We start from the raw sequence: 24294 nt of genomic DNA on the forward strand, positions 1-24294 counted from the left end.
AGTGGTTAAAAAATATGAATCAAATATTTAATTGACCAAAGTATGAGGTTACGATGCTAATTATTAAAAAATATGAATCAAATATTTGATTGACAAAGTGAAAGTGTAAAGTCACGAAATGATATTCATTCGGAAAAAATATGTGATGAAACATGTGAGAAAATAAGTTGTTTTATCAAAGTGAATAAAATGTGTAATGATAGCGTTATATTTTTATTTTAATAATTTCATGAAAAAATCAAATAATTTCTCTCTTTTCTCTCTTTCCTCCAATAAAGGTTTTGACACGTCATTCCCTCACCAAATTCTCTCATCTAATCATTTCTCATACGTATATATATATATATATAGTGGCGGACCTACTAGGGGTCCGGCCTCCCCCAACCTAAAAAAAAATTTTTTTTTTAATATACCCCACATCTCTCTTTTCTTTGCCCTAATTCATATTGATCATATCTCTCATTCACTATAATCTCTGCCCTAATTTCGATCAATATCCTATCTCTCATTCTCCTTAATCTTCTTCTTTCTATTCGCTAACCTAACGCCCCATTTTTTAATGGTCCTTAAATTTGCAAAATATTATTAAATCGACTCGGTCCCCATTTTTTAAGGCTTTAAATTTTCCAAAATATTATTGATTATTTATTATAAAATATTTATTTTACCGTATAATATTATATTACTTTATATTTTTTTATTTTTTTATATTTATTTTCTTATAATAAGTTAAACTTTATAACTTTTCTCTTCGTATTATATATAATAATATATTTATTTTCTCTATATATATATAATAGACGAGTGATAGAGGGAGGGAATTTGGTGAGGAAATTTGGTGAGAGAATGACGTGGCATCACCTTCATTGATTGGAAAATGTAAAAGTGCGAGGAAAGAGAGAAAATAGAGAAATTATTTAATTTTTTCAGCGAATAAGATTATGCCACGTCATTCCCTCACCAAATTCCCTCACCAAATTCCCTCACCTAATTCCCTCACCTAATCATTTCTCTATATAATAATATATTTATTTTCTCTCTATATAATAATATATTTATTTTCTCTCTATATTTATAATAATATATTACTTATTTTTCTCTATATTAAAATAATAATTTCTCTCTCTATATTATATTTAATATAATAATATATTAATATTTTTAAATGTTTTATTATTTTTCATCCTTAATATTAGGTTATTTTATATATATTACTAACCCTAATTATATTTATATTGTTTATATTGATATTCGTCTCTTTCCATCTCAAATAATTTAAATTTTTTATCATACATTCAACCTAAGTGAAAATCATCTTTGAGGTCATATTTTTTTCATTCCAGAGACATCATTCAATATATCACGAATAGTCGAATATTATAAAAGGAGGCTTTAAAATCACCAAAAGTATATTAATTATTAAGGTATATTTTTTCATTTACAACTTATTATATTAATATTTTTTTACACTAGTTAATATTATTATATATTTAATTTGTATATTTAATATTCTTTTATAAAATGTACAATTATTATATTTATTTTAATTTTATTTAGGGGCTAGGTTAGGTTGTGACACATATTTATTTTTAGTTATATTTATTTTTAGTTATTTATTTTATATAAGATATGGAATAATGGAGAGATTCTATAAACGAATTTGTACTTCTACATCACATGACCAGGCCGAGCCTTCTCAATCAATTAATAAGCCTACTAATGAGTCTAATATTACTGATCAAATAGAAAATCAATCACGTGCTGAATTAAATTTGGATGATATTATTAGTGATCCAAGATTAAGGAAACCAATTGAGAAATTTGATATTGCTATTCGAGATCAAGCTCGAAGAGAATATGTACTTCGAAGGCCTTGTCAATTAAATGGTCATTTGTATCCAATAACATCTTTTGGTAATCATGAAAGGAGCTTTCAAGAAAATTGGTATAAAAAATATACATGGTTAGAATATAGCATATCAAAAGATGCAGCATTTTGTTTTTGGTGTTATCTTTTCAAGCCTTTAAATAGAGAAAACGTAGATGATACCTTTATAGGAGATGGGTATAAAAATTGGAAAAGGGCATTAGAAAGATTCAATCGTCATAAGAAATGTTTTACGTACACATGGTCGTGATATAGAAATAAATTATCGCACCCGTTTAACGGTAATGTTAGATGTAACACGTTTTCTATTGAGGCAAGGATTACCTTTTCGAGGACATGATGAGTCAAGTAGTTCATCAAATAAAGGTAATTTTCTTGAATTGATTGATTGGTATAGTCAATGTAATGAAGAGATTTTTAAAGTTATAAAACAAAATGCTCCCGGAAACAATCAGTTGACTTCTACAAAAATTCAAAAAGGTTTAATACATGCTTGTGCTTCACAAATCACAATTTCTATATTAAATGATATTGGAGATAAGTTCTTTTCATTGATGGTTGATGAGGCTCGGGATAGTTCGGTGAAGGAACAAATGGGAGTTGTTTTGAGATATGTGAATAAAAAAGGATGTGTGATTGAACGATTTCTTGTTGTTGTGCACGTGTCTGACACTACTGCTGAGTCTTTAAAAAAGGCTATTGATGCTTTATTTATGAAACATGGTTTGTCATTGTCTAAATTGAGAGGACAAGGATATGATGGGGCTTCAAATATGCGCGGTGAGTTCAAAGGGTTAAAATCTCTAATATTGCAAGAAAATCCACATGCGATGTATGTTCATTGTTTCTCTCATCAACTTCAATTAGTTCTTGTTGCTGTTTCTGAAGACAATATCATTGTGAGTGAACTTTTTGCATATGTCACAATGATTGTGAACACATCCGGAGCATCTTGTAAAAGAAGAGATCAACTTAGAATGCTTCAACATGAAAAGATTGTTGCTGAATTCGAAAATGGAGAAATCCTTACTGGGAGAGGGAAAAATCAAGAAACTAATTTGACAAGACCTGTGGATACTCATTAGGTATCACATTATTTGACGTTACTTCGTTTATGTTCAATGTGGTCTTCAGTGCAAGAAGTGCTGATAAATGTAGTTAATGATGCATCATCTTCTGCGAATAGAGGTACTGCAAATGGTTTACTTAAGAAGATGAATGATTATGAATTTGTTTTTGTGTTGCATTTGATGAAAAATTTATTGGGAATTACAAGTTGTTATCACTTTGCCTACAAAGAGGAGATCAAAATATAGTTCAAGCCATGTCATTGATTGCGAGTTCAAAAAATCAATTACAAGAATTTAGAGAAAATAGATGGCATGATATTTTGGACCAAGTTAACAGTTTTTGTCAATTACACTCGATCTCAATACTTGATATGAATGATCATATGATAATTGATAGCAATGGTAGACGGAGAGGAAAAGGGGAACTCATCACTAATCTTCATCATTATCATGTAGAAATCTTTTGTCAGGTATAATAAAAATTATTTCTTATCTATTAATAGTTTTTATTTCTTATCTATTAATAGTTATTATTTATTATTTAATGCTAGGTTGTTGACTTGATTATGCAAGAAATGAATAATCGTTTTTCAGAAGTTAATACAGAATTACTTGGCTGCATATCATGTCTTCATTCCAGAAATTCATTCTCCCAATTTGATATTCGTAAACTCATTCGTCTTGCCAAACTTTATCCCGAAGATTTCACAAGCAATGATTATTTATTTTTGGAACAACAACTTCGGGCTTATTTATTTAATTTGCGGGATGATCCTCAATTTTCTTCAATTGAAGACTTGGGAATTCTTGCTCAGAAATTGGTTGCAACAGAAAAACATATAGTATTTCCATTGGTTTATCGATTGATAGAGTTGGCTTTAGTTTTACCAGTTGCAACTGCATCTGTTGAAAGAGTTTTTTCTGCAATGAAGACCGTGAAGACTGATTTGCGTAATCGAATGAGAGATGAATGGATGAATGATAGTTTAGTTGTATATGTTGAGAAAGATATTTTCTCAACAATTGAAAATGAGCCAATATTGCAATATTTTCAACAAATGGAGTCTCGTAGAATAAATTTGTCTTCTTTTGTACCGACTAATGGACAAGAATAATTTAGTAATTGTGTTTGTTAGTATTTTATAATTGTGTTTTTTAGTATTTTTATGTAATTACCGAGTAAAATTTTAATTAGAAAATACATTTATTTGTTCGCCAAAAAAATATTACGTTACTATGTATTTAGCCCCCTGAAAAAATATTTCTAGGTCCGCCAATATATATATATATAGTTAGAATAGTCTCTAATATAAAAATATATATATATAAAAATATATATATATATATATATATATAAATATATATATATATATATATAAATTTTTATACTAGAGACTATTCTAACTAAAATTAGTTAGAGTTATTTTTTTTTGAATAAATTAAATATACGTATTTGTATTAATTTCATATATATATATATATATATATATATATATATATATATATATATATTTGAATCAATAATAATAATTTTTTTAAATATGACTTCCACACCACATTCATTCTAACTTAAAATCTTATAAATAAGAATCGAATTCGTGACCTAAGTCAACCATAATAATAATAATAATATATTTCTCTTGTCTCACACCACATTCACTTTAATAGTTTTTATTTCTTATCTATTAATAGTTATTATTTATTATTTAATGCTAGGTTGTTGACTTGATTATGCAAGAAATGAATAATCGTTTTTCAGAAGTTAATACAGAATTACTTGGCTGCATATCATGTCTTCATTCCAGAAATTCATTCTCCCAATTTGATATTCGTAAACTCATTCGTCTTGCCAAACTTTATCCCGAAGATTTCACAAGCAATGATTATTTATTTTTGGAACAACAACTTCGGGCTTATTTATTTAATTTGCGGGATGATCCTCAATTTTCTTCAATTGAAGACTTGGGAATTCTTGCTCAGAAATTGGTTGCAACAGAAAAACATATAGTATTTCCATTGGTTTATCGATTGATAGAGTTGGCTTTAGTTTTACCAGTTGCAACTGCATCTGTTGAAAGAGTTTTTTCTGCAATGAAGACCGTGAAGACTGATTTGCGTAATCGAATGAGAGATGAATGGATGAATGATAGTTTAGTTGTATATGTTGAGAAAGATATTTTCTCAACAATTGAAAATGAGCCAATATTGCAATATTTTCAACAAATGGAGTCTCGTAGAATAAATTTGTCTTCTTTTGTACCGACTAATGGACAAGAATAATTTAGTAATTGTGTTTGTTAGTATTTTATAATTGTGTTTTTTAGTATTTTTATGTAATTACCGAGTAAAATTTTAATTAGAAAATACATTTATTTGTTCGCCAAAAAAATATTACGTTACTATGTATTTAGCCCCCTGAAAAAATATTTCTAGGTCCGCCAATATATATATATAGTTAGAATAGTCTCTAATATAAAAATATATATATATAAAAATATATATATATATATATATATATAAATATATATATATATATAAATTTTTATACTAGAGACTATTCTAACTAAAATTAGTTAGAGTTATTTTTTTTGAATAAATTAAATATACGTACTTGTATTAATTTCATATATATATATATATATATTTGAATCAATAATAATAATTTTTTTAAATATGACTTCCACACCACATTCACTCTAACTTAAAATCTTATAAATAAGAATCGAATTCGTGACCTAAGTCAACCATAATAATAATAATAATATATTTCTCTTGTCTCACACCACATTCACTTTAACTTAAAAAGTTATAAATAAGAATCGAATTCGTGACCTAAGTCAACCATAATAATAATAATATACTTCTCTCGTCTCACCACGTAATTATACGAATATTGCGTTTTTAGAAAAAAGATAGAGGTGGAAATAAATGTAATGTTTTAAGTCTAAAGAAGTCTCCACCTAGATTAATTTTTAAGAAAATTGGAGTTATCGACTTTTGATTTTCAGCAATTGTTCTATTAGGACAATGATTTTTTTTAATTATTTCCTTCATCTATAAAGCACCTTAATCTCCCATCAGAAGACTATATGTACTGGTGGAATATATTTGTATATAAAACTTACACCCTTACATTTTATGAAAATTGTGGTAATATTGGATATTTATTTTAGTACATTTTTATTTATGAAGAAAATAAGTGGAAAAATTGTGAGATGATGCAAGAAAAAGAAAGAATAGGCTAATACATTTTATATGTTATCCCTGTCTCAACCTCTAATAAAGCTGCTACTCCGGTTGGTTGACATCAAGGAAATTATAGTTTGATGGGATGTTTAGGATACTTAGGTTTTTTTTATTTTAGAAAACGGTTAAAATTATTTAATTAAAATTCCAAAAGTGGGAGAGTCAGAAATCAAAGTTAGACAAACCCTAATTATGATTAAGGATAATAATCAAAAGACCCTAAAAAATGATTAGTAGCATTCATACATTCTAAAAAAACAGAGATTAGAAACAGAAAAGAGTACATTCAAACATAACCATCCTAGATTGGGATTTTCGCATGTCATCTATCTTCATTGAGAGACATTCTTCCCCTTTCTCTTCCTCTTCCTCTTCTCCTTCCTCTAACGATGAAAGGAGATTGTATTGAAGAGGATGATGAGTATTGTTGTTTCTCATTTTGAATCCTTCATTTGTACGAGCCCGTTCTGATTTTATAGAAAGAATTGTTTCTGAGAATTTCAGAGTTTTACCTTTGTTATCTTCAACTTGAATTTTCGTGTTCTTGTCTTCCTTATCTTCGGCTTCAGCTTCAGACTCCACATCGGTTTTGGAATCTTCTTTATTGACTTTTGAATTCTTTGTTTCAGCTTTGAAATTATGGTTGTCTTCCTCTTGAGTTTCCTCAACAACAACTTGAGGTTCATCTTCCATTTCCATCATGATCCTTCGCATTAGATGAAATTTTTTTTCCCTCTTCACCTTGATTCATTTTACTTTCGTTCCTTCATTGTTTTCCTTTTTCCCATAATCCTTCTTGTTTTCTTCTACAGCTGTTTGATCTTTGAGTTTAATCTTCTCTATTTCCTTCTTTTTCTTTTTTGTTTCCTAACTTTTTTGGTTTTTTTACTCTTCTTCTTTAGTTTTATCAAATTTATTGTGCAGGAAAGTATTACAGATAACGCACTTTTTTGGTTTCCATTCATAAGAGATCTCCATGACATTGTGTTTTCCTTTTCTGTCAACAACTGTCATTTTCATTGACACTACACTCCTAGGATGCACTTTATAGCTAATTTTAACAAATGACATGTGCTCTCCTTCTTCATTTATTGGTTTCAAATATAATGGTTTCCCAATTGTACCTACAAAATGATTAATTACTTCAACATTGTACATGTGGGCTGGAATGTTTCAAAACTTGAACCAAATCTGGGTTGTTTCCTTTGGTCTGCTTTGTAGATTCATTTCTTCTGCAAAATGACTAATACCCGATGCTTTTATGCATTAACGTTATTTTTCAATTTTATCTTAGTTCTGAAAAGGTTCCAAGAACTAAAAAAGTGTGCCAAAGGAGAATTGGCTAATGGGTAAATGATTTGTGTGAATTCTGTCATTATATGTAAGTGTTTGAAATTCATATGGTAATTATTCTAAACATGAGGAATATTTTGATATTTTCAAGTGAAAAACGTGAATTATATCATGATCGGTAAGAGTTTGAAATTCATATGGCAATGATTCTAAACATAAAGTAATCTTGATATTTTCAAGTGAAAATGTGAATTTGGTAATTCCAAAAGTGGCAATTCACTACAACAAAAAAGACTTTTGACGACGCTTAAAAAGACTTTTGCCAACCCTTAAAAGCATCGCCAAAAATATTACCGACACTTACTTATGCGTCACCATAAGCAGGGTGGGTATAAGCTATACCGACGCTTAATTAAGCGTCGGTAACACTAATTTAAACGTTGCTAAAAGTCTTTTTAATTGTTTAACAATCCTTTCAAATAATATTGATTTTATTTTACATTTGTTTATAATATATTTTTGTGTATTTTTTAAAATTAAATAATTATTAAAAAAATTATTTCATACTAATTATTGACATTTTTAATTTTAACAAAATTATATAAATTCTCTCAATAAAATATCTCATGTAATCGTATCATTGTTAGAAGATTCAAAAGATCTAAAATAAACAAAATAATTTTAAACAACAAATCTAAAATAAACAAAATAATTTTAAACAACAAAGCTGAAATAGAAAAATAGATGATCTGCATCTACTTGATCTTTTATTTGGGCCTTCACTGCAATTATGTAAAAAAAAATATTCTTTTCAAAATTAGAAATAAAACAAAATATATTGATGTGAATTAAATATAGACAATTTGAAAAGAAAAACCTAGTTACTGTGTCCACATTTCTTCTTTTGTAATTGACAACTTGAGGATGAACACTTCAGTCAACCATCAATACCATCAAAAAAAAAAAAAAACCAAATACCAATGATTAATTTTTCTTTAACAGTATATAACTCAAACAAAAAGTATAAAACTCAAATCAACAATATAAAAAAAACATATAATACAAGAAGATAAGAAGAAGAATCACAATATTCGCTCATATAATATTATACTTAAAGTTCTAACAATGTAATACCAATAAAGAATATTGCAATAATCAAAAGAAAAAAGACATAAAAAAGGTAGAAAAATACCTTTAAGTAGATTCATTTCCGCATAAAGTGGAAGATGTCTCGACAACTCCCTTATCAATCAACAAAGATTCCAACTCAAATCGATCCCATCCTTCCAATTAAAATCACAATGCATTGATAAATGACAGCAGTACATTTTAAAATATAAAAAGTAAATGAATGAAATAGAATGAGAGTTAAAACCTGTCTTAGAATGTCAATTGTAAATTCTGTGTCATATACGTTCAAGGTTAAAAGTTGTTTCCACATTTTAAACATTGTTTTAGGGAGGTATTTACTGTCGACATTGTTGCTAAGGGTAAGAACCTGCTTACCAAAGCAAAAAAGACCAAATAGGTTATGAGTGTTAAAGATTATTATTATTATTATATGCAAGTTTAACCTTGCTTCTATTTCAACACTGTAGGCACCTTTTAAACTTATGAATTTGAATGCTCTAAGGCTTAAGCTTAGCTTACATTACTAAAATTGGAAGAAAATATAAAGTTTTCTCCTACAACATACCTAACAAAAGAGCAGGTAAGAGCTTGATAATTATTTCTTCTTGTTTCAGTTCACTTTCTCCTTGAACCAATACTCTTTAAACATCTTATTTCCTATTCCATGATTTGTCTGCATCTTTTGTTTCTTTAGACAAAATTCACTAAGCATTAATGAATTAGTGTTCAATCTTGAGTTCCTAATTATTGGCCTTCCTTCTCAAAATAGGAAGAAAATCATATTCTTTCTTCACGGGATAATCCAAATTCATGTAGATGATTCTTCAAATTCAACATATTTTTTTCCACAACCTTGTCATTTATTGAATCATACAATTTCCCTTGTAATGTGAATCATAACTAGTACATGTGTGCTTGATATTAATTGTGCACGTTTCTTGGTTTGGCATATAAGCATATATGATGCTTCAATTCCTAAATAACTTGACATCCAAAATAATTTATAAATAACTATTAGCTTCTATTTAGCACAATGGCAAAAGAATGGGGACAAAATGAAGAAATGAAACAAAAATACCAACCTTTATGTGAATTGACAAAAGCATCTTGTCACTGTCAAAAGATTTGATGACAGATTCACCTGTATTCTTACCAAATCAATGTCAAAAGAATATTAATACATACAATTGCTAGATACTCGAACTAAAAGATAGTTATACCTTGACAAGTGAGATACAGATGCCAATGCATGTCGGAATAGTGGATAGACTGTAATGAAGAAACCCGTTCACAAAATTTAGGAAGGAGTGTGTAAAAGAGATTCAAATCAATACATTAAAATCTTGAACAAGATAAAGTAAATATATGGGCCATGGCGCAGATGCAACACAGCTGCATTACTATTCTCACAAGTATGGGTAAGTAAAGTATTGAAGATCTCCCAAGAATGAGAATAATGATTTATGGCTAAAATAAAATTTTGAAAAGGTCAAAATAATTAAGACCTTTGCACTTACCTATTATTGTTTGCCATCAACATTTCAAGCTGAGGTAACAGTCATCTCATTTAGCAATTGCAAATGCATGTGCACTTAATCATCTGCAGTGGACTAATTCTATCACCCTAACTCGACAAGTAATATAACTCAAATTCCTCAAATTCTAAGAGAAGTAGCAGAACATTCATGTACATGAATTTTTCAATCAACCATAAAATAATCAGTCATTCAAACACAATGCATCAGGTCTGCATACTCTCAATTTTTAATTAGCGAGGAACCGTAATATCTAGAAAGTAGTTGTGGAGGAAAAGAAAAGAAATTAAGCGGGTGTAAGATGATGATCTGCTTTAGTGTAGAAAGAAGAAAATAAAGACTTGCTTGTAGTGGATGGATTGCTACAAAGCAATAGCACTATTCTTTTCACAAACTTCTGTTAGGTGTTCACATGTAACTACAGCAAGAAAAATAATATATGAAAATAGCAACAAAGAAAGAAACAGGAGAGACTATATAAAACGTCATCAACCTATAAGAATTTTGTGTTGTGAATCAAGCTTTACAATGACATCAAAATGACGCAAAGCTAAAACACAACACAAATAACCTTTTAGAGGACCAACTTTGATCCTCAGACCAATTTTGAATATTGCTTCTTAGGCAGTGAATTCGCCATCTACATGTCTTATTCATGAGGCGTATTAGCCAATGTAGTGTAGCCAATGTAGTGTAGCCAGTTGGACCCTACTTGGCGTGTTTAAAAAAATTCATGAGGTATATTATGCTAAATGCGCTTTGAAATTAACTTGCGAAATCTATGCAGATAAAGTGAAAAGATTTCACACTCTAGATTCCAACAATTCCAGATTCCTGCTGTATGTATCTGAAATCCAGTACTAAAGACGTCTAAACAAGGTCACCAATCAAGTTCAAAAAGTTAGGCTGATTCAAATCTGTAGAGGGATGAAGCTAACACTAGATATAGACATTCATACCAGATCTTAGCTCATGAATATGTTTTACATGTTATTACATCAGTTTACATCAGTTTGGTAGAAACTTGCCTGTTAACAACTTTATCATCCCAGCCACACCATATATTGTCTGAATATCTGGCCCTCGAACAGAACTGCATTGCGGAACATCATCTACAAAGAAGGAAATACATTTAGGTAAGACACCTGCGTCTAGTGAAGAAATAAAGAAAACGGTAACACTTAAGAGTAAATGAAGAAACAATTAAAAAAGGAGCTAACCAATGAGTTTCATAGACCCATCCACCCTACTAACTTGCAAAATGAAACCACCAGAACCATCACTAGGCTCAACAATATATTGGTCTGGGAAATCCCAAAGTCGCATCCATGTGTGTAGTTTTTTAGCAGTATCTGCTTTCTCCATCACTACCGGGTTCACATACCTAGACAGACACAACACACACTTTACATCTTAATTTGATGAAAAAGACTTAAACACTGTTAAAAAAAACAATTGTTCAAATATTTCACCAGATTCTACTTTTTGACCTAAAAATTAAATTAACATCTAATTTTTCTATTCATTTCTCATAAAAATGCAGAGTTTCAAGCAAAAATGAGATGCGGACTTTCACAATTTTGATGAAAAAATTACTTTGCAGATCTATTCATCGAATCCTACGCTATGACTGGATGTGAAAAAGAAAAAGAAAAAGCTCAATAGTGAAATTTACAATCTCAAGCATCACACCATGACAGACAATCAGTGAGGCTCCACACTTACGATCAGCATCATCAAGGAAACTAAAGCTATATAATTAAACAAGGGAATCAGATTGATCAGAGTAACATGAATGATACCTTTACAATAAGATTTAAAATGATTCAACCACAAAACATATATAAATCTCATGAAATTAGGCCCTGTTTAGTATGTAAAAGTACTATATGTTGTCCTAATTTCTTGCTACACAAATGTTCAATAGAAAATGACAGGACAAAGAAATTTCTGATTCTCATTGTAATCATGGAGAGTGGATTTACCTGGAGTAATCAGAGAGAGATAATTAAGCTGAAACGTAGAGAATACCGTGGATCAGTGGAAAATCCTGAAGAATTGTGGATTTATATAGCAAAATAATACAGTGAAAGTTAAGAAAAAGATTCACGAGAATAGGAAAACAAAAAGACAAACATCGGCATTTATGAATTGCAGAGCGTCTTCAGATCTGAACGGATCGAATGAGAGATAACTTAGAAGAGCAATGGATGGAGCAGATAAACGATGGATTCGAATGAAGCAGGTTTTGGGAGGTTGCGGCTGAAGAAGAGATTCAGAGTGTGGGGGAAGAAGAGGGATCCGAGAGAGAGAAGTGAAAATAAAAATATCTCTTTAACCCTACAAGTGACCCGCGCCCGAACTTATGACCCGCGAATTTTTTTTTTTTATTTATTTTTTTTTTTTTTTTTTGTGTTGTTGTTGTAAAGGTTGTCATAAATATTAAAAGTTGGAAAAAAATCTTTTATTTTTAAGACTTTTACCAACGCTTAATATGCGTCGGTGATTATTGGTCACAAAAGGTATGTTTTGTTATAGTGATCTCACAAATTTTCAATTGAGTTAAGATTATCTCAAACGTTTTGTTTGGGTAAAATTTGATAATTCAACTGTTTCAAAATAAATTAATGATTTCAAATGTCTTATAAATAAATTGCCAAATAATTTATTTTTGTCTTTTTAAATGATTTTTTATTTATGATGAATAAACAATAAGAATAATGATTTTGGGAGAAACTGTCGAATTGACAGAATCTGAGAAACGGGGATGTTGTAAGAACAACGATAGAATAAGAATAATGCATAATCAAGACATACGAGAATGTCAATAATCAAATAAGGATTGTTGAAAGGTAACTAGCACATGACACAAAATTGTGTCATATTTGAAAAGAATGCATATGATTTAAATAAGGGTCAAACTCGTAAACATTATATTATGTAAGCATATAAGGTAAATAAATACAAATATATCAAAGGATCTTATGGAGGTGGCCAATATACATCATCCTGATTATATTATAATAAGAGTCAACACCGAGTTTTGGCTGCCCACCAAACCCCACTTAGAAAAGTTGTGGATTTTTTTTGTTTTACCCTACAGGTATGGTTAAAAAATGTTAAAAAGAAAAATATTATTTTTTATTAAGTAAGATTTGAACCATAATAAAATAAATAATAAAATAAAGTATTTCAATTTTATTTTGAAACTATAAGAATTTATGTTTAAAAAAAAACAAATAATTTTAACTTAAATATCTTATATTTTTAAAATGAGCTGCCTTGAGGGTGGGGTTCTCGGGACATGTTGGGGTGTACTAGGGCCTAGGGGTGTTCATCGGTTCGGTTTTCATATTATTTGAGTTCCTCGGTTTGGTTTATTCGAATTTTTATTTTTTTAGCAAATTTGAAAATCAAACCGAATTCGAATAAATTCTAATTAAACCGAACCGAATTCGAATTCTAACCGAACTCGATTTTTTTTATATTTTTGGAATAAATTAGAACTAGCATAACTCAAAATAAATTGCACAAGCTAAAAATTAAACCCGGTCTGTACTATGGCAAAGTACTATTCAACCACTAGACCACTTGTGCTTTTCTTTTTATATTTTTTATTATTAAATATTGAATTCAAAATATTCTAATTTGATTAATTTTTACTTTTTCTTCAGCTAAGTTTGGAAGAATAAATAATAAAAAATGAATTCAGTTTATATATAATGAATAATAAAATTAGGCATTTTTTTTCGTGAGGGCATTTCTCGCATTGAAAAGATTTTATTTACTTTCGGTTTGGTTTTCGAGTTAAAACTCAAAGTCGAGAACCAATTCAAAAATTGTATTTGAATTCGAATTAGTTTGAAATTCGATTCGAAAACCGAAAATGAAATTCAAATTCGGTAAATTCGAATTCAGTCGGATATTCAATTCAGACAAAACATTGAACAACCCTACCAAGGCGACCATAATTATTAAAATTAATGTTCTAATACATATGGCGTAAGTATGCGACAATTTACATTTTCATAAAATCTAAACACATTAAAAGAGTGTGAGCTTCAATTTATATTTTTATAAAGAATAATCACATTAACAAAGGTAAGAATGGACCGTCCGGTTAAAAGCTGTAAGAAAATAAAATATGATATGATTGATATTTTCTCTTTGTCTGAATATAAAGTAAATAAAATCTTTTCAAGGAGAGAAATGCCCTCACAAAAAACCAAAAAATGCCTAACTTTTATTATTAGCGTGATTAGTATAAGGAAACCTATTTTTTTTTTTGTACTTCTTAGTCTTTAGAATTACTAATTAAGATTTATAAATAATCCCTTCTAATATTGACTTAATTTTATATTAGTCACCAAATTGTACTAATAGAAAACAATTTCGACAGCCTGTTTTGTATTAAGTATATATATATAACTAAAAAGAAACAAATTTGAAAGTGTTTTTTGGGGGAAAAAACTTGTTAACTGGATAAAATGGTTGTTGATGCTTTTATAATTTAATTTTTTTAATATAAATTTAATTAATTATTTTGAAATTACAATTAATTTTATTTTATTTTAATAAAACACTTTTAAAATAAATAATAATAATGGAAATAAGTTATATATAACTTAATAGTAAAATCTCAATATATTCATTTGGATGAACTCAATAACTATTTTAAAAATTATGTGTTAAAAGAGATATACTAACCCTTCAAATTAATTGGAAGGTCACCATTTTATCTTTATTTGGTACTTTTTATCATTCCAAAAATTTTATTCTAATATAAGGACGTAAAAATGACTTTTGTAGATTTTTCAAAATATAAATAAATATATATTCTTTTCGTCTCCTTCTCGTCGTCAACTAGAAGGGTGGTGGAGAGCAGATGGGTGTGCAAACCGTCGGTTATCATTAGGTGTCTGTAAAGCTCCAAAGACCACCTCTAACAATCTAGTTTGAGGAAGTAAGATGGAAGAGTGGGAGAGGTAATAATGTGAGAATAATTTCTGAATCTGGGGCTGACGTTGATAGGTTGGATTGAATTGGATGCGTATGTTGGCTGAACTTTGATAGGAGTTGTAAGTCTGAAGGCAACAGTGGTAGCCCAACAACCAATTTCTCGTGTGGTCGATACTTAGTCGTATGCTGATACAAGGAGGATCTATGTACAAAGCTACCTGGGCTGTAGCCCGGGTAGCCTAAAACACTTTGTATGTTTTTGACAGTAACGACGGTATTTTCCCGTAGTTATTGACGAGTTCCCGTCATTAAAGGATAACATTTATATTAAAACTTGATATTATTATCCAGTTAGCCCGGATAAATTTTGTATAAAAATATTAGCCCAGGTGGATTTCAAATCCTGGCTCCGTCCCTGGGTGGTAGACGTGCACGTGCAGTTTGGAGTGTTTGGTCCAAAGTAGGGAAGAAATGATCAGAATCCCTTGAATTCTCTATGGTGATGAAGTGGAAAAAGCAGTGACTATTACTGAGATAAAGAACGGGAAATAGAGGATAATCGAGTTTGGGTTGGGTCATTTGAAATTGATTCATAGATTATTTTTTTCATCAGTTTGGGAGAGAAACTAACTTGAAACTATCTCCTTGGGTGGTGAGTTTTAGTCCGGATTTAACTCCCGAGGAAGGTATTATTTTTATTATGCCCCATGCAAAGATTTTAATCCATAGGGTAGAGGAAGGAATTTGTTGTCTTGATAACAAACACGTTAATACAGAGAATAATGGAATGATTGATAGTCCAATGGTTGTTGATGCATGTGAACATGCACACGTAACTAAGTTTGATAGGGATGATAACATGGTGTATGTCGAAAATTTTCCGTTTGAATTAAAAGGATTTGAGATACTTTTGGATCTGACTATTTGGGTTGTAATCGACTTTTTGGAGCTCTAAATGTTTGAAAAGTGTGAGAGACAACTTATGAGGATTTTTGGAGATGGATGAAAATACATCCTTGAAATGTGAGGTCGGATGGGCAAGGATTCATCTGGGATTATTGGAGCATTTTTCAAACACAATCGATGTGAAAAAATGTATGTTAGTGTATAGAGTAGCAGTGTGGCCTGAAAGGCCATTTATTGTGTTGCCTGTAACGGAGATTGGTTGATGTCCAGATAGTGACGAACAAGAAGTGTTGCATCAAGTTCCTCCTGCGACTCTAGAGCCAAAAAATGTAGAGTATAATCTTAAAAGGTGTAATGAGGAAGTCATGGTTATAAATGTTACGCCATCGACGTAATGATGAACCATTTGTTACAAACGATTTACCTATGTCAGACAATTTTGTGGTGGAGGAGAATCAAGATAGCGAGATAAAAAAATGATCATTGAGTGGTGTGTTTGGATTTGTTAATAAGATTTCACCCCTCTTACAAGGTAGAATTCAATCTTGGTGTAATGTCTGAAGAGACTCCTCTAAATATTATTATTGAGCCTTGTATTATACTTTAGGTGGATATGTATCAAGAACCGAGGGGTTCACCACATTTTATTTTAGAAATGGAAACTCAACGTGACCTAATGAAAAAAAATAGAGGAGGGAGAGTTGTGCACTTTAATGGTTGAAGTGATTAATATTAGGCCCGTAAGATCTCTTTATCTTGAAACCATGTGCGAGTCGTCTATTATGATCCACGAGATATCAGAGGAAGAGTCAGTTAAATCAGATAAATATTAAGACATGAATGAAGAGATAGGTGAGACATTATAAACTCATAACATGGCACCGAATGAAAAAAAAAATCACCTTAAAGAGAGATTCTTACTAAAGTGCAGAAATATGAACTGAAATTTGTGAAATTCCCTGTGTGACAAACAATTATTTGAGTAGTCAAATGAAAAATATAGACAACCTCCCTCCTAGGTTTTGAAAGTCACAAAAACGTACATTAAAATATACCACGCTTAAAATTTAGATGATTGAAAAAATATTATCATGAAATGTTTTCGGAATCAATGATAACGTGAAATGTGTCATCCTTAAATCTCTTGTAAGATCTATGCGTAGTGGGATCTATTACTTTTGTGAGACGAAAATATATCGTATGGATAAGTGGATTATTAGAGATTTATGTAACTAGAGATTGTGTGGTTCTGAGGCTCTTGACTCTATCGGGGAGTCAGAGGGAATTATGCTTACTTGAAACGACAATTTATTTAAGAAGTTTGATGTTGATGTGGGGATATTTTATGTTAGTGTGCAACTAAGGAATATGTATGACAATTTTTGTTGGGTGATATCGGTGGTTTACGGATCGGTGCTCCAAGATGAAAAATCATAACTTTTTAGCGAATTGTCAAGAGTGACAAGTTTATGGGATTTGCCCATTATTTTCACAGGTGATATGAACGAGATGAGGTATCCGTCTGAAATAACTATGTCAAGAAGGATGACTAGTTAATGAGTGAGTTCTCTAAGTTTATCGATAATCTCGAGCTTGTTAATCAGTCATTGGAATGATGGTAGTATAAGTTCATAAGATGTAATTAAGGATGTCAATTTGAAACCATCCCACAGTAATCGAATTGAATTGTTCTATTTGGGGCGGTTTTTTCTTTGACCGGTAGTTGACCAGGGATAGAGCGGGGATTGTATTTGTGTCTCACGCTCTAACCCATCCCGATTTCACCCCAATTTTACCTCAAACACTATAAACATAATTAAATATATAAAATCATTAATTTAATTATTCATTATATTTTATAAGAGTTTTAAGTTTATGTTTTTATAATTATATAAATTTTCAATATATTACAATATATATTATATTAAAAATTCCGTTTATATAATTTCTTATATAATTGTATTAGAGAATATGGTATAAACGGTGCCCAATGGGGATTCTTCAAAACTGAGCGGGGATGGTAAATGCATTCCCCGTCTCGATCCGCCCAATTGCCATCTCTAGAGGTAATGTAAGAGGTGGGTAGGTCCAATCCCGCATTGATACATTTCTCATTAGTGAATTAGTTTTTCTAGGAGTGGTGAATATATTCTAGAAGGTCCTTCTTTAAAGTTTAATATTGGCATGTTTGGGTCAATCATAAGAGCATTTTAAAAGCTCGTTTCACACTTGAGGAAGTAGAAGCGGTAATAATGGGATATTGTAGTGATAAGGCTTCGAAAAGCGATGGTTTTACATTGACATTTTTCAGAAAGGCGTGGCCATTCTTAAATTCAATATCATGAAAGTGTTTGAACATTTTCTCTTATTCTCTTCCTTCGACAAGAGTTGGAACTCAACGTTAATTTATATAAACTGCAAGGCTCCCAAAACTATCGATATAAAGAACTTTAGACCGATAGTCTTGTGTCGTCATTCTATAATATTGTATCCAAATGTCTAGCGAATAAGTTGCTTGGGGTTCTTGAACCAATGGCTTTTATAAGGGTCGTCAAATTTTTGATGCAACACTTATCGTAAATGAATATATTGACTTGCCAAACTACAAGGGGATAATGGTGTCTTTATTAATTTATATATAAAAAATATATATTATCACGTGAATTGAGGATTTTTATTTTAAGTCATGAATATAATAAAAATGAGGAATAATGGATCAGTTGGATTAGATTGTGCGTTTTGAAGGGCCAAGTTCTTCGTGATTGTGAATGGAAGTCCTAAAGGATTTTTTTGAAAGTTCAAGGGGTATTAGACAAAGTGACCTGTTGTCTACATTCTTATTTATCATTGTCATGGAAGCGCTTTCTAAAATGTTGAAGTTCGCAGAATAAACTTGTCTCATTAGAGTATTGAATTGTGGGGGCAAGGATGACTCTTTTTTCCAATTCTTATTTATTCTTTGTTAACGATACATTGTGGATGATACAGGTCACACGTAGAAATGTCAAACACATGTATGATATTATATTTTTGTTCGTAGAATGCTTTGGATTACAGGTTAATATCGGTAAGTCTAATATTTTTTCTCGAACTCTATTTATAATAAGAGAAAAACATATTTGGCAAGTATTATAGGCTTCGGTATTGGAACATTTCTGTCTACTTATCTTGGTATGCCTCTTGGGACCCGATAATTTCTATAATTGAGAGAAAATTATCTATCTAGAAGAGTAAGTAAGATTGTTTTGTCTTCATCAAGAGTGCATTGATCTGTATACCCACTTTTATGATGTATTTATTTCTTATTCCTAAGAGTGTGACTATGAAGATGGAAAAATTATGTACAAATTTCTTTGGGGATCTCTAAGTTCTCTTTTAGTCATTTGGTGAGTTGAGCTAAAGTGAACAGATTCAAGGATCAAAGGGCTTGAGAATCAAGGATTTGGATTCATTTAAGAAAGATCTCTAGTCAAAATGGTGCAACATATTCTCTTCGTAGCCTAAATCTTTATGGGTTAATATGAACAAATAAAAATATTAAATGGATTGTCTAGATGGTTCACCAAAGCTAACCCCTAATCAGTTGGTTGTAGAGTTTAGAGAGACATCTCTACTATGTGGAAGTATTTTTGTGGAAAGTGTAGATTTTTGGTAAGCGATGGCTCATCGATCAACTTCTCGGACGATATTTGGTGTAGTGTCAAAAGTCTTGTATTGTCATTCCCAATCTCGTTTTGGCCGCGATAAATAGAAATGCCTCGTTCAAGGACATGTCCGATCAATGTTCAAATAGTTTCGTGAGTAGAATTAGATACAAAAAAAGACTTAATGATAGAGATATATAACTTTACATTAAAGAATGTTGCTCTTAGTGGGTTGTAATGTGGTGATTTATTCTTCGCGTGATATCTTATTGTTACACTTATTTGCGAAGATTGTCCCATATGACTTCCTATGGGAGAAGCTGTGAGATTCTAAATTCTCTTAAAAAATCTCATTTTTTGGATGAAGTGATATGTATGAAAGAATCTTGACAGATTATGGATGCATGAAAAAATGGTACAAGTAAAGGAGTGGCTACAATTTGAAACCTATTTTGAAACATGATTCGCATTTAGTGGACGATGCTTGAGTCAATCGTCGGTTGTTGGGATGTTTGGATAGAAATCGTGAGCTCAGTTGAATTGAGTGGATGGGTCCCTATGTGGGTCGAAAAGAACTATAGGACATTCAGTGACCGCGGTCGACCAATGTGTTTACTCCACAATACTATTATTATGACGATATGAGATATCACTTTTGAAAAACTTGTGAAGATGGTTGGTGAACTCATTAATCTTCTTTAGGATTTCTAAACTCGTTATTTCTTTTTTCCGAATATTATAATTCTATCATCAAATTATGAATTTATTAATATACACCAAAGTTATAAAAGCTCAATCTTATGTTTAAAATTTTACATTTTATAATTGTGAGGAAGGCTTTAGGATTTATGTAACTCTTATACTAGTTGAACTCTAATAATTTTAAATTTATGATATATAAATTTACAGTTTATAAATTATTTTAGTTTTATAATTATATAGTATTTTATATAAATAAATGAATTTATATTTATAAAAAAAAATGATTACTAGTTCAATAAATGAACTCTAATTCATTTTTTAATTATAAAATTTTTAGTGTAATTTATTTATTACTATTTTTTAATTAATTATATATATATAAATAATAATAATAATAATAATAATAATGATATAACTAATATTATTTTAAAATAAACTTTTAGGATTTGAAGAAAAAAAAATCATTAATAAGTTACAAATAGTTTAAGTAAATTTCTATTTTAAATGTCTCAATCCACAAATTTGTAATATTTATTATGGCATAATATTTCTCAAATTTCTTAATGATCAAATTATACTTACAAAATTGAGGCACTTTTGCGCAAAGCTATAGATTCTTCTAACATATTTTTATTTTTTATTTTGCAATTTTAGAAAGTAAGTATAATATCACTGTCTTATACTTTAATTTAAGAGATTTTAAATATAAATTGAACTTAAAATATTTGATTTATTTGGTAAAACTTTTCTACTTAAAGTACATGGATTAATTAAAAAAAATGAAGACTTTCAACCATTTAATTGAAATTAGGGAATGAAATTAAAATGGATTTTGTACAATTTGAAGACATGAAAGGTTAAAGCTAAATTGCTATGAAACAATTGGAGCACTTTTGAATTTGTTATAAATGACATGTTTTACTTGTTTTTCTTAGTGATTATTAAACATGAAATTCCAAAACCAACCAACCTTTTTATTTTAGAAACAACTCATGTAACCCAAATTACAAAATATTATTTCATATATTGGTCACCATATATATATAAAAGGAGACCATAATAAGAAAATAAACAATAAGCTAACTAAACCATCATTGTTAGAAATGGAAGATGACCCATTTCCTCGAGGCTTAGAGTTGGAGGAGTGCACGGTACAATTAGTTGCCTTGAAAGATATTTGTTGCCTCTCAAGATCATACCCAATTAGATGGTCAGATTGAGCCAAGTTGCCAAATATGTAAATATGATCCGCGGGAAATATGGCAAGGCATAACTTATCATCGACTCGAAGGAAGGTGTTTGTTGGCAACAATGTCACATTAGCACCACCCGCAAAATGTGCAATGATAGGTGGAATAGTTATATTGTTGTCAATATAGCAAAGTTTAAAGATGTCTAATGAACCGTCAACTGGCTCAGCCTTAACCGTGGTTTTTATCGCATCCTCCATGGCTTGGTAAATATCTCTAGGAAAGTGAGTATAGGTGCTGCCAGAGTCGATTATGATATTTCCTTGTTTAACCACATTGACCGATTCCAATAGACTCTCGCCTACACTGATAGCTTCCAAGGTGATGAAATAAAACGTGTCCTCACCACCCATCTTGATCATATTCATCGGGGTAGTGACCACCCCTGACCCCGACACTTCTGCGATAGAACCGAAGTTGATTCGGCTTCTGGAGCCCGATGTAACATTTGATGAAAGGCAATAAGAAAATTTATCTCCTATCGATTCTCGTAGCTGCCCAACAAATGAGTAGTTACCACCTCCGAGCCCTATAATACCAGAAGCCTGTTGTTCCGATGTGAAGTGATTGTTCCTTCCACATCCAAATATCAATCTCGGGATCGATGTTCCCCCGAGAGTAAACATATCCAATCCGAGCACTCCTTTACTAAAGGAGTGATCCGCGTAGTCACGTTGGTACGGACAGCTGCCTTCATTCCCGCAGGCTTGGAACAAACACGAATTACATGGAAGTAGCTTATATGAGGCGGACTTCTTCGGATCCATAATCGGCAGTTCCTGTTTAAAGCAGCTGGAACACGGGCTACATTGTGTCCAAGTTAGATCACTACCTGTATCAGCTATTAAGAGCTGCTTTAGAGGAGGCTCGCCAATGTAGACCTCCATAAAGTAATCGCCCGAAGCTGACCATAATTCAGAGTCTATGTTCGAATAAAGCGATTTCAAATGTGACAAACGCGAAACACTTCGGTGGATGGCATTAGAAGACGACGGTGAATCACGCCGGATGAAGTCGGTGGATAACTCAAGAGCTGTTGATGAAATTTGGAGGAGTACAAAAGCCAAGACAAATACCTTGATAGCCATTGAGAGATTCAAGAAACTGATGTAGTTTTAAGAGTTAACATGTTAGGAGTTTAAATATACTTTTACATTTCAGATGAAATAGTAATCCAAATAATTTTCACTTTGTCCTTATATAAATTCAAAAATTGTTTTCTATATCAAAAACAAAAAAAGGACCTAACTTAATTTATAATTAATCATGTTATTAGTAACTTAATTTTATTGGTATAGAGTTATGAAAAATTATGTTATTGACGAAAGTACTACAAATGTATTAATATTTAATGGAAAAATATTTGTTTACAAAAACAAATATAGAATATTGTAGTAGATAAATTATTAATTTGATTGATGAAAAAATAAATAAGAGGCTGATAAGTTATTTTAATAACTAAAGTAGTTATTTTAATAACTCATACGTAACCTTACTAATGGAGATATTTATTTATTTTTTGTTTTTTTAAGTTGATAGAGCATGATAAAAATAAAAGTGGTTGAGTCTAATAATATATATATATATATATATATAATAATATGACAAATTTAAAAAACAACAATAAAATACTTGAATAAAAATGCTCACCAACGAATAAATATAAAAACTCATTAACGAGCTCGAATTTTTTTAAAATATCAATAAACTCATCGTCATTTTTTCTCGAGGAGACATCGTATATCGTTGTGATAATAATAGCATTATAGAGAAAACGTATTAGTCAACCGCAATTATTGGACTCTCTACGGTTCTTTTCGAGTCAAATGGTCTACCATAAAATAACCACGATAAGGATCCATCAACTCAATCCAACCAAGCTCGCATTTTTTTCCTAACTTATCAACAACCGATGATTAACTTAGACATTCTCACCCAATACAAATTATGTTCTAAAGTAAGTTTGAACCGCTCTCAATCTTTTATTATGCAAAACTAATAGAGATATAAACAATCCTTTCAAACATTGAAATATTGTAATTGTTTCCAAACTCTACTATTTTAATATAAGTCTTCCATATGCATAGATTCATGGTTATTTTAATATAAGTCTTCCATATGCATAGATTCATGGTTATTTTCAATTTGAATTAAGGTCATTTGGTGCCATAAAATAAATTAAATTGTGACCAATGTTTATTTCACATCATGATGACTCCCATATAATAATTAAACTTAGAAAACTGGTATCTTGGCTATGTAAGGTTATTAGTAAATACTTGATTTTGACACTACAAAATTGTTAAAAAAATATATTTGTTGAATTAATTAATGTGTTTTCAAAATAAAAATAAAATGAAAGGATGCGCAGCAGTGCATCAGAAAAAAGTATATTCTTATTTTGGTCTCTTTTACGAAATCTTTCTTCACCAAATTTAGTCAATATATTTAAAAGAACATATTGAAATCAAAAGATGAGCCATAACATTAATAATTCTCAATGATTCAAATCCGAAAGTTTAAAATATTCCCAATCAAATCTCATAAATCTAAATTTGGGGTTTTTAATTCTCAAATTTTTAAAACTAAACAAAAATAAAATAATTTAGGGGGGAGGCCCCTAGCCTTTTTTTACGCGTTTACATTATCTCTGAACTCTTTAAAATAAGA

At 30.3% G+C, this 24294-nt stretch overlaps 3 protein-coding genes and 1 long non-coding RNA gene across 6 annotated transcripts; 1 reads left to right on the plus strand and 3 right to left on the minus strand.

The window, feature by feature from the left end:
* Positions 1 to 2442: 2442 nt before the first annotated feature.
* LOC124930579 (zinc finger MYM-type protein 1-like) lies at positions 2443 to 2973 on the plus strand. Its single transcript, XM_047470910.1, has one exon. The coding sequence runs from the start codon at positions 2443 to 2445 to the stop codon at positions 2971 to 2973; it is 531 nt and encodes a 176-aa protein (XP_047326866.1).
* Positions 2974 to 8133: 5160 nt separating this feature from the next.
* Positions 8134 to 12479, minus strand: LOC124932320. Of its 3 annotated transcripts, none has more exons than XM_047472940.1 (6): positions 12300 to 12479; positions 12149 to 12218; positions 11384 to 11547; positions 11192 to 11275; positions 9849 to 9897; positions 8135 to 8428 (listed from the first exon to the last, which is right to left on the minus strand). In XM_047472940.1, the coding sequence occupies exons 3-6, from the start codon at positions 11526 to 11528 to the stop codon at positions 8212 to 8214; spliced, it is 495 nt and encodes a 164-aa protein (XP_047328896.1). In that variant the 5' UTR covers positions 11529 to 11547; positions 12149 to 12218; positions 12300 to 12479; the 3' UTR covers positions 8135 to 8211. The 3 variants fall into 3 exon arrangements, with proteins under 3 accessions (XP_047328898.1, XP_047328896.1, XP_047328897.1); XM_047472941.1 differs by having other exon boundaries at positions 12149 to 12228; positions 12367 to 12423; XM_047472942.1 differs by lacking the exons at positions 12149 to 12218; positions 12300 to 12479 and adding an exon at positions 11856 to 12138 and having other exon boundaries at positions 8134 to 8428.
* LOC124932321 lies at positions 8536 to 9809 on the minus strand. Its single transcript, XR_007098740.1, has 3 exons — positions 9711 to 9809; positions 8873 to 8995; positions 8536 to 8780 (listed from the first exon to the last, which is right to left on the minus strand). It is a non-coding gene; the product is annotated as an uncharacterized LOC124932321 (long non-coding RNA).
* Positions 12480 to 16259: 3780 nt separating the features above from the next.
* Positions 16260 to 22712, minus strand: LOC124930580 (aspartic proteinase CDR1-like). Its single transcript, XM_047470911.1, has 2 exons — positions 21464 to 22712; positions 16260 to 16342 (listed from the first exon to the last, which is right to left on the minus strand). The coding sequence occupies exons 1-2, from the start codon at positions 22710 to 22712 to the stop codon at positions 16260 to 16262; spliced, it is 1332 nt and encodes a 443-aa protein (XP_047326867.1).
* Positions 22713 to 24294: the final 1582 nt, after the last annotated feature.

Source organism: Impatiens glandulifera, chromosome 3, assembly GCF_907164915.1.
Source record: "Impatiens glandulifera chromosome 3, dImpGla2.1, whole genome shotgun sequence".
NCBI lineage: Eukaryota > Viridiplantae > Streptophyta > Magnoliopsida > Ericales > Balsaminaceae > Impatiens > Impatiens glandulifera.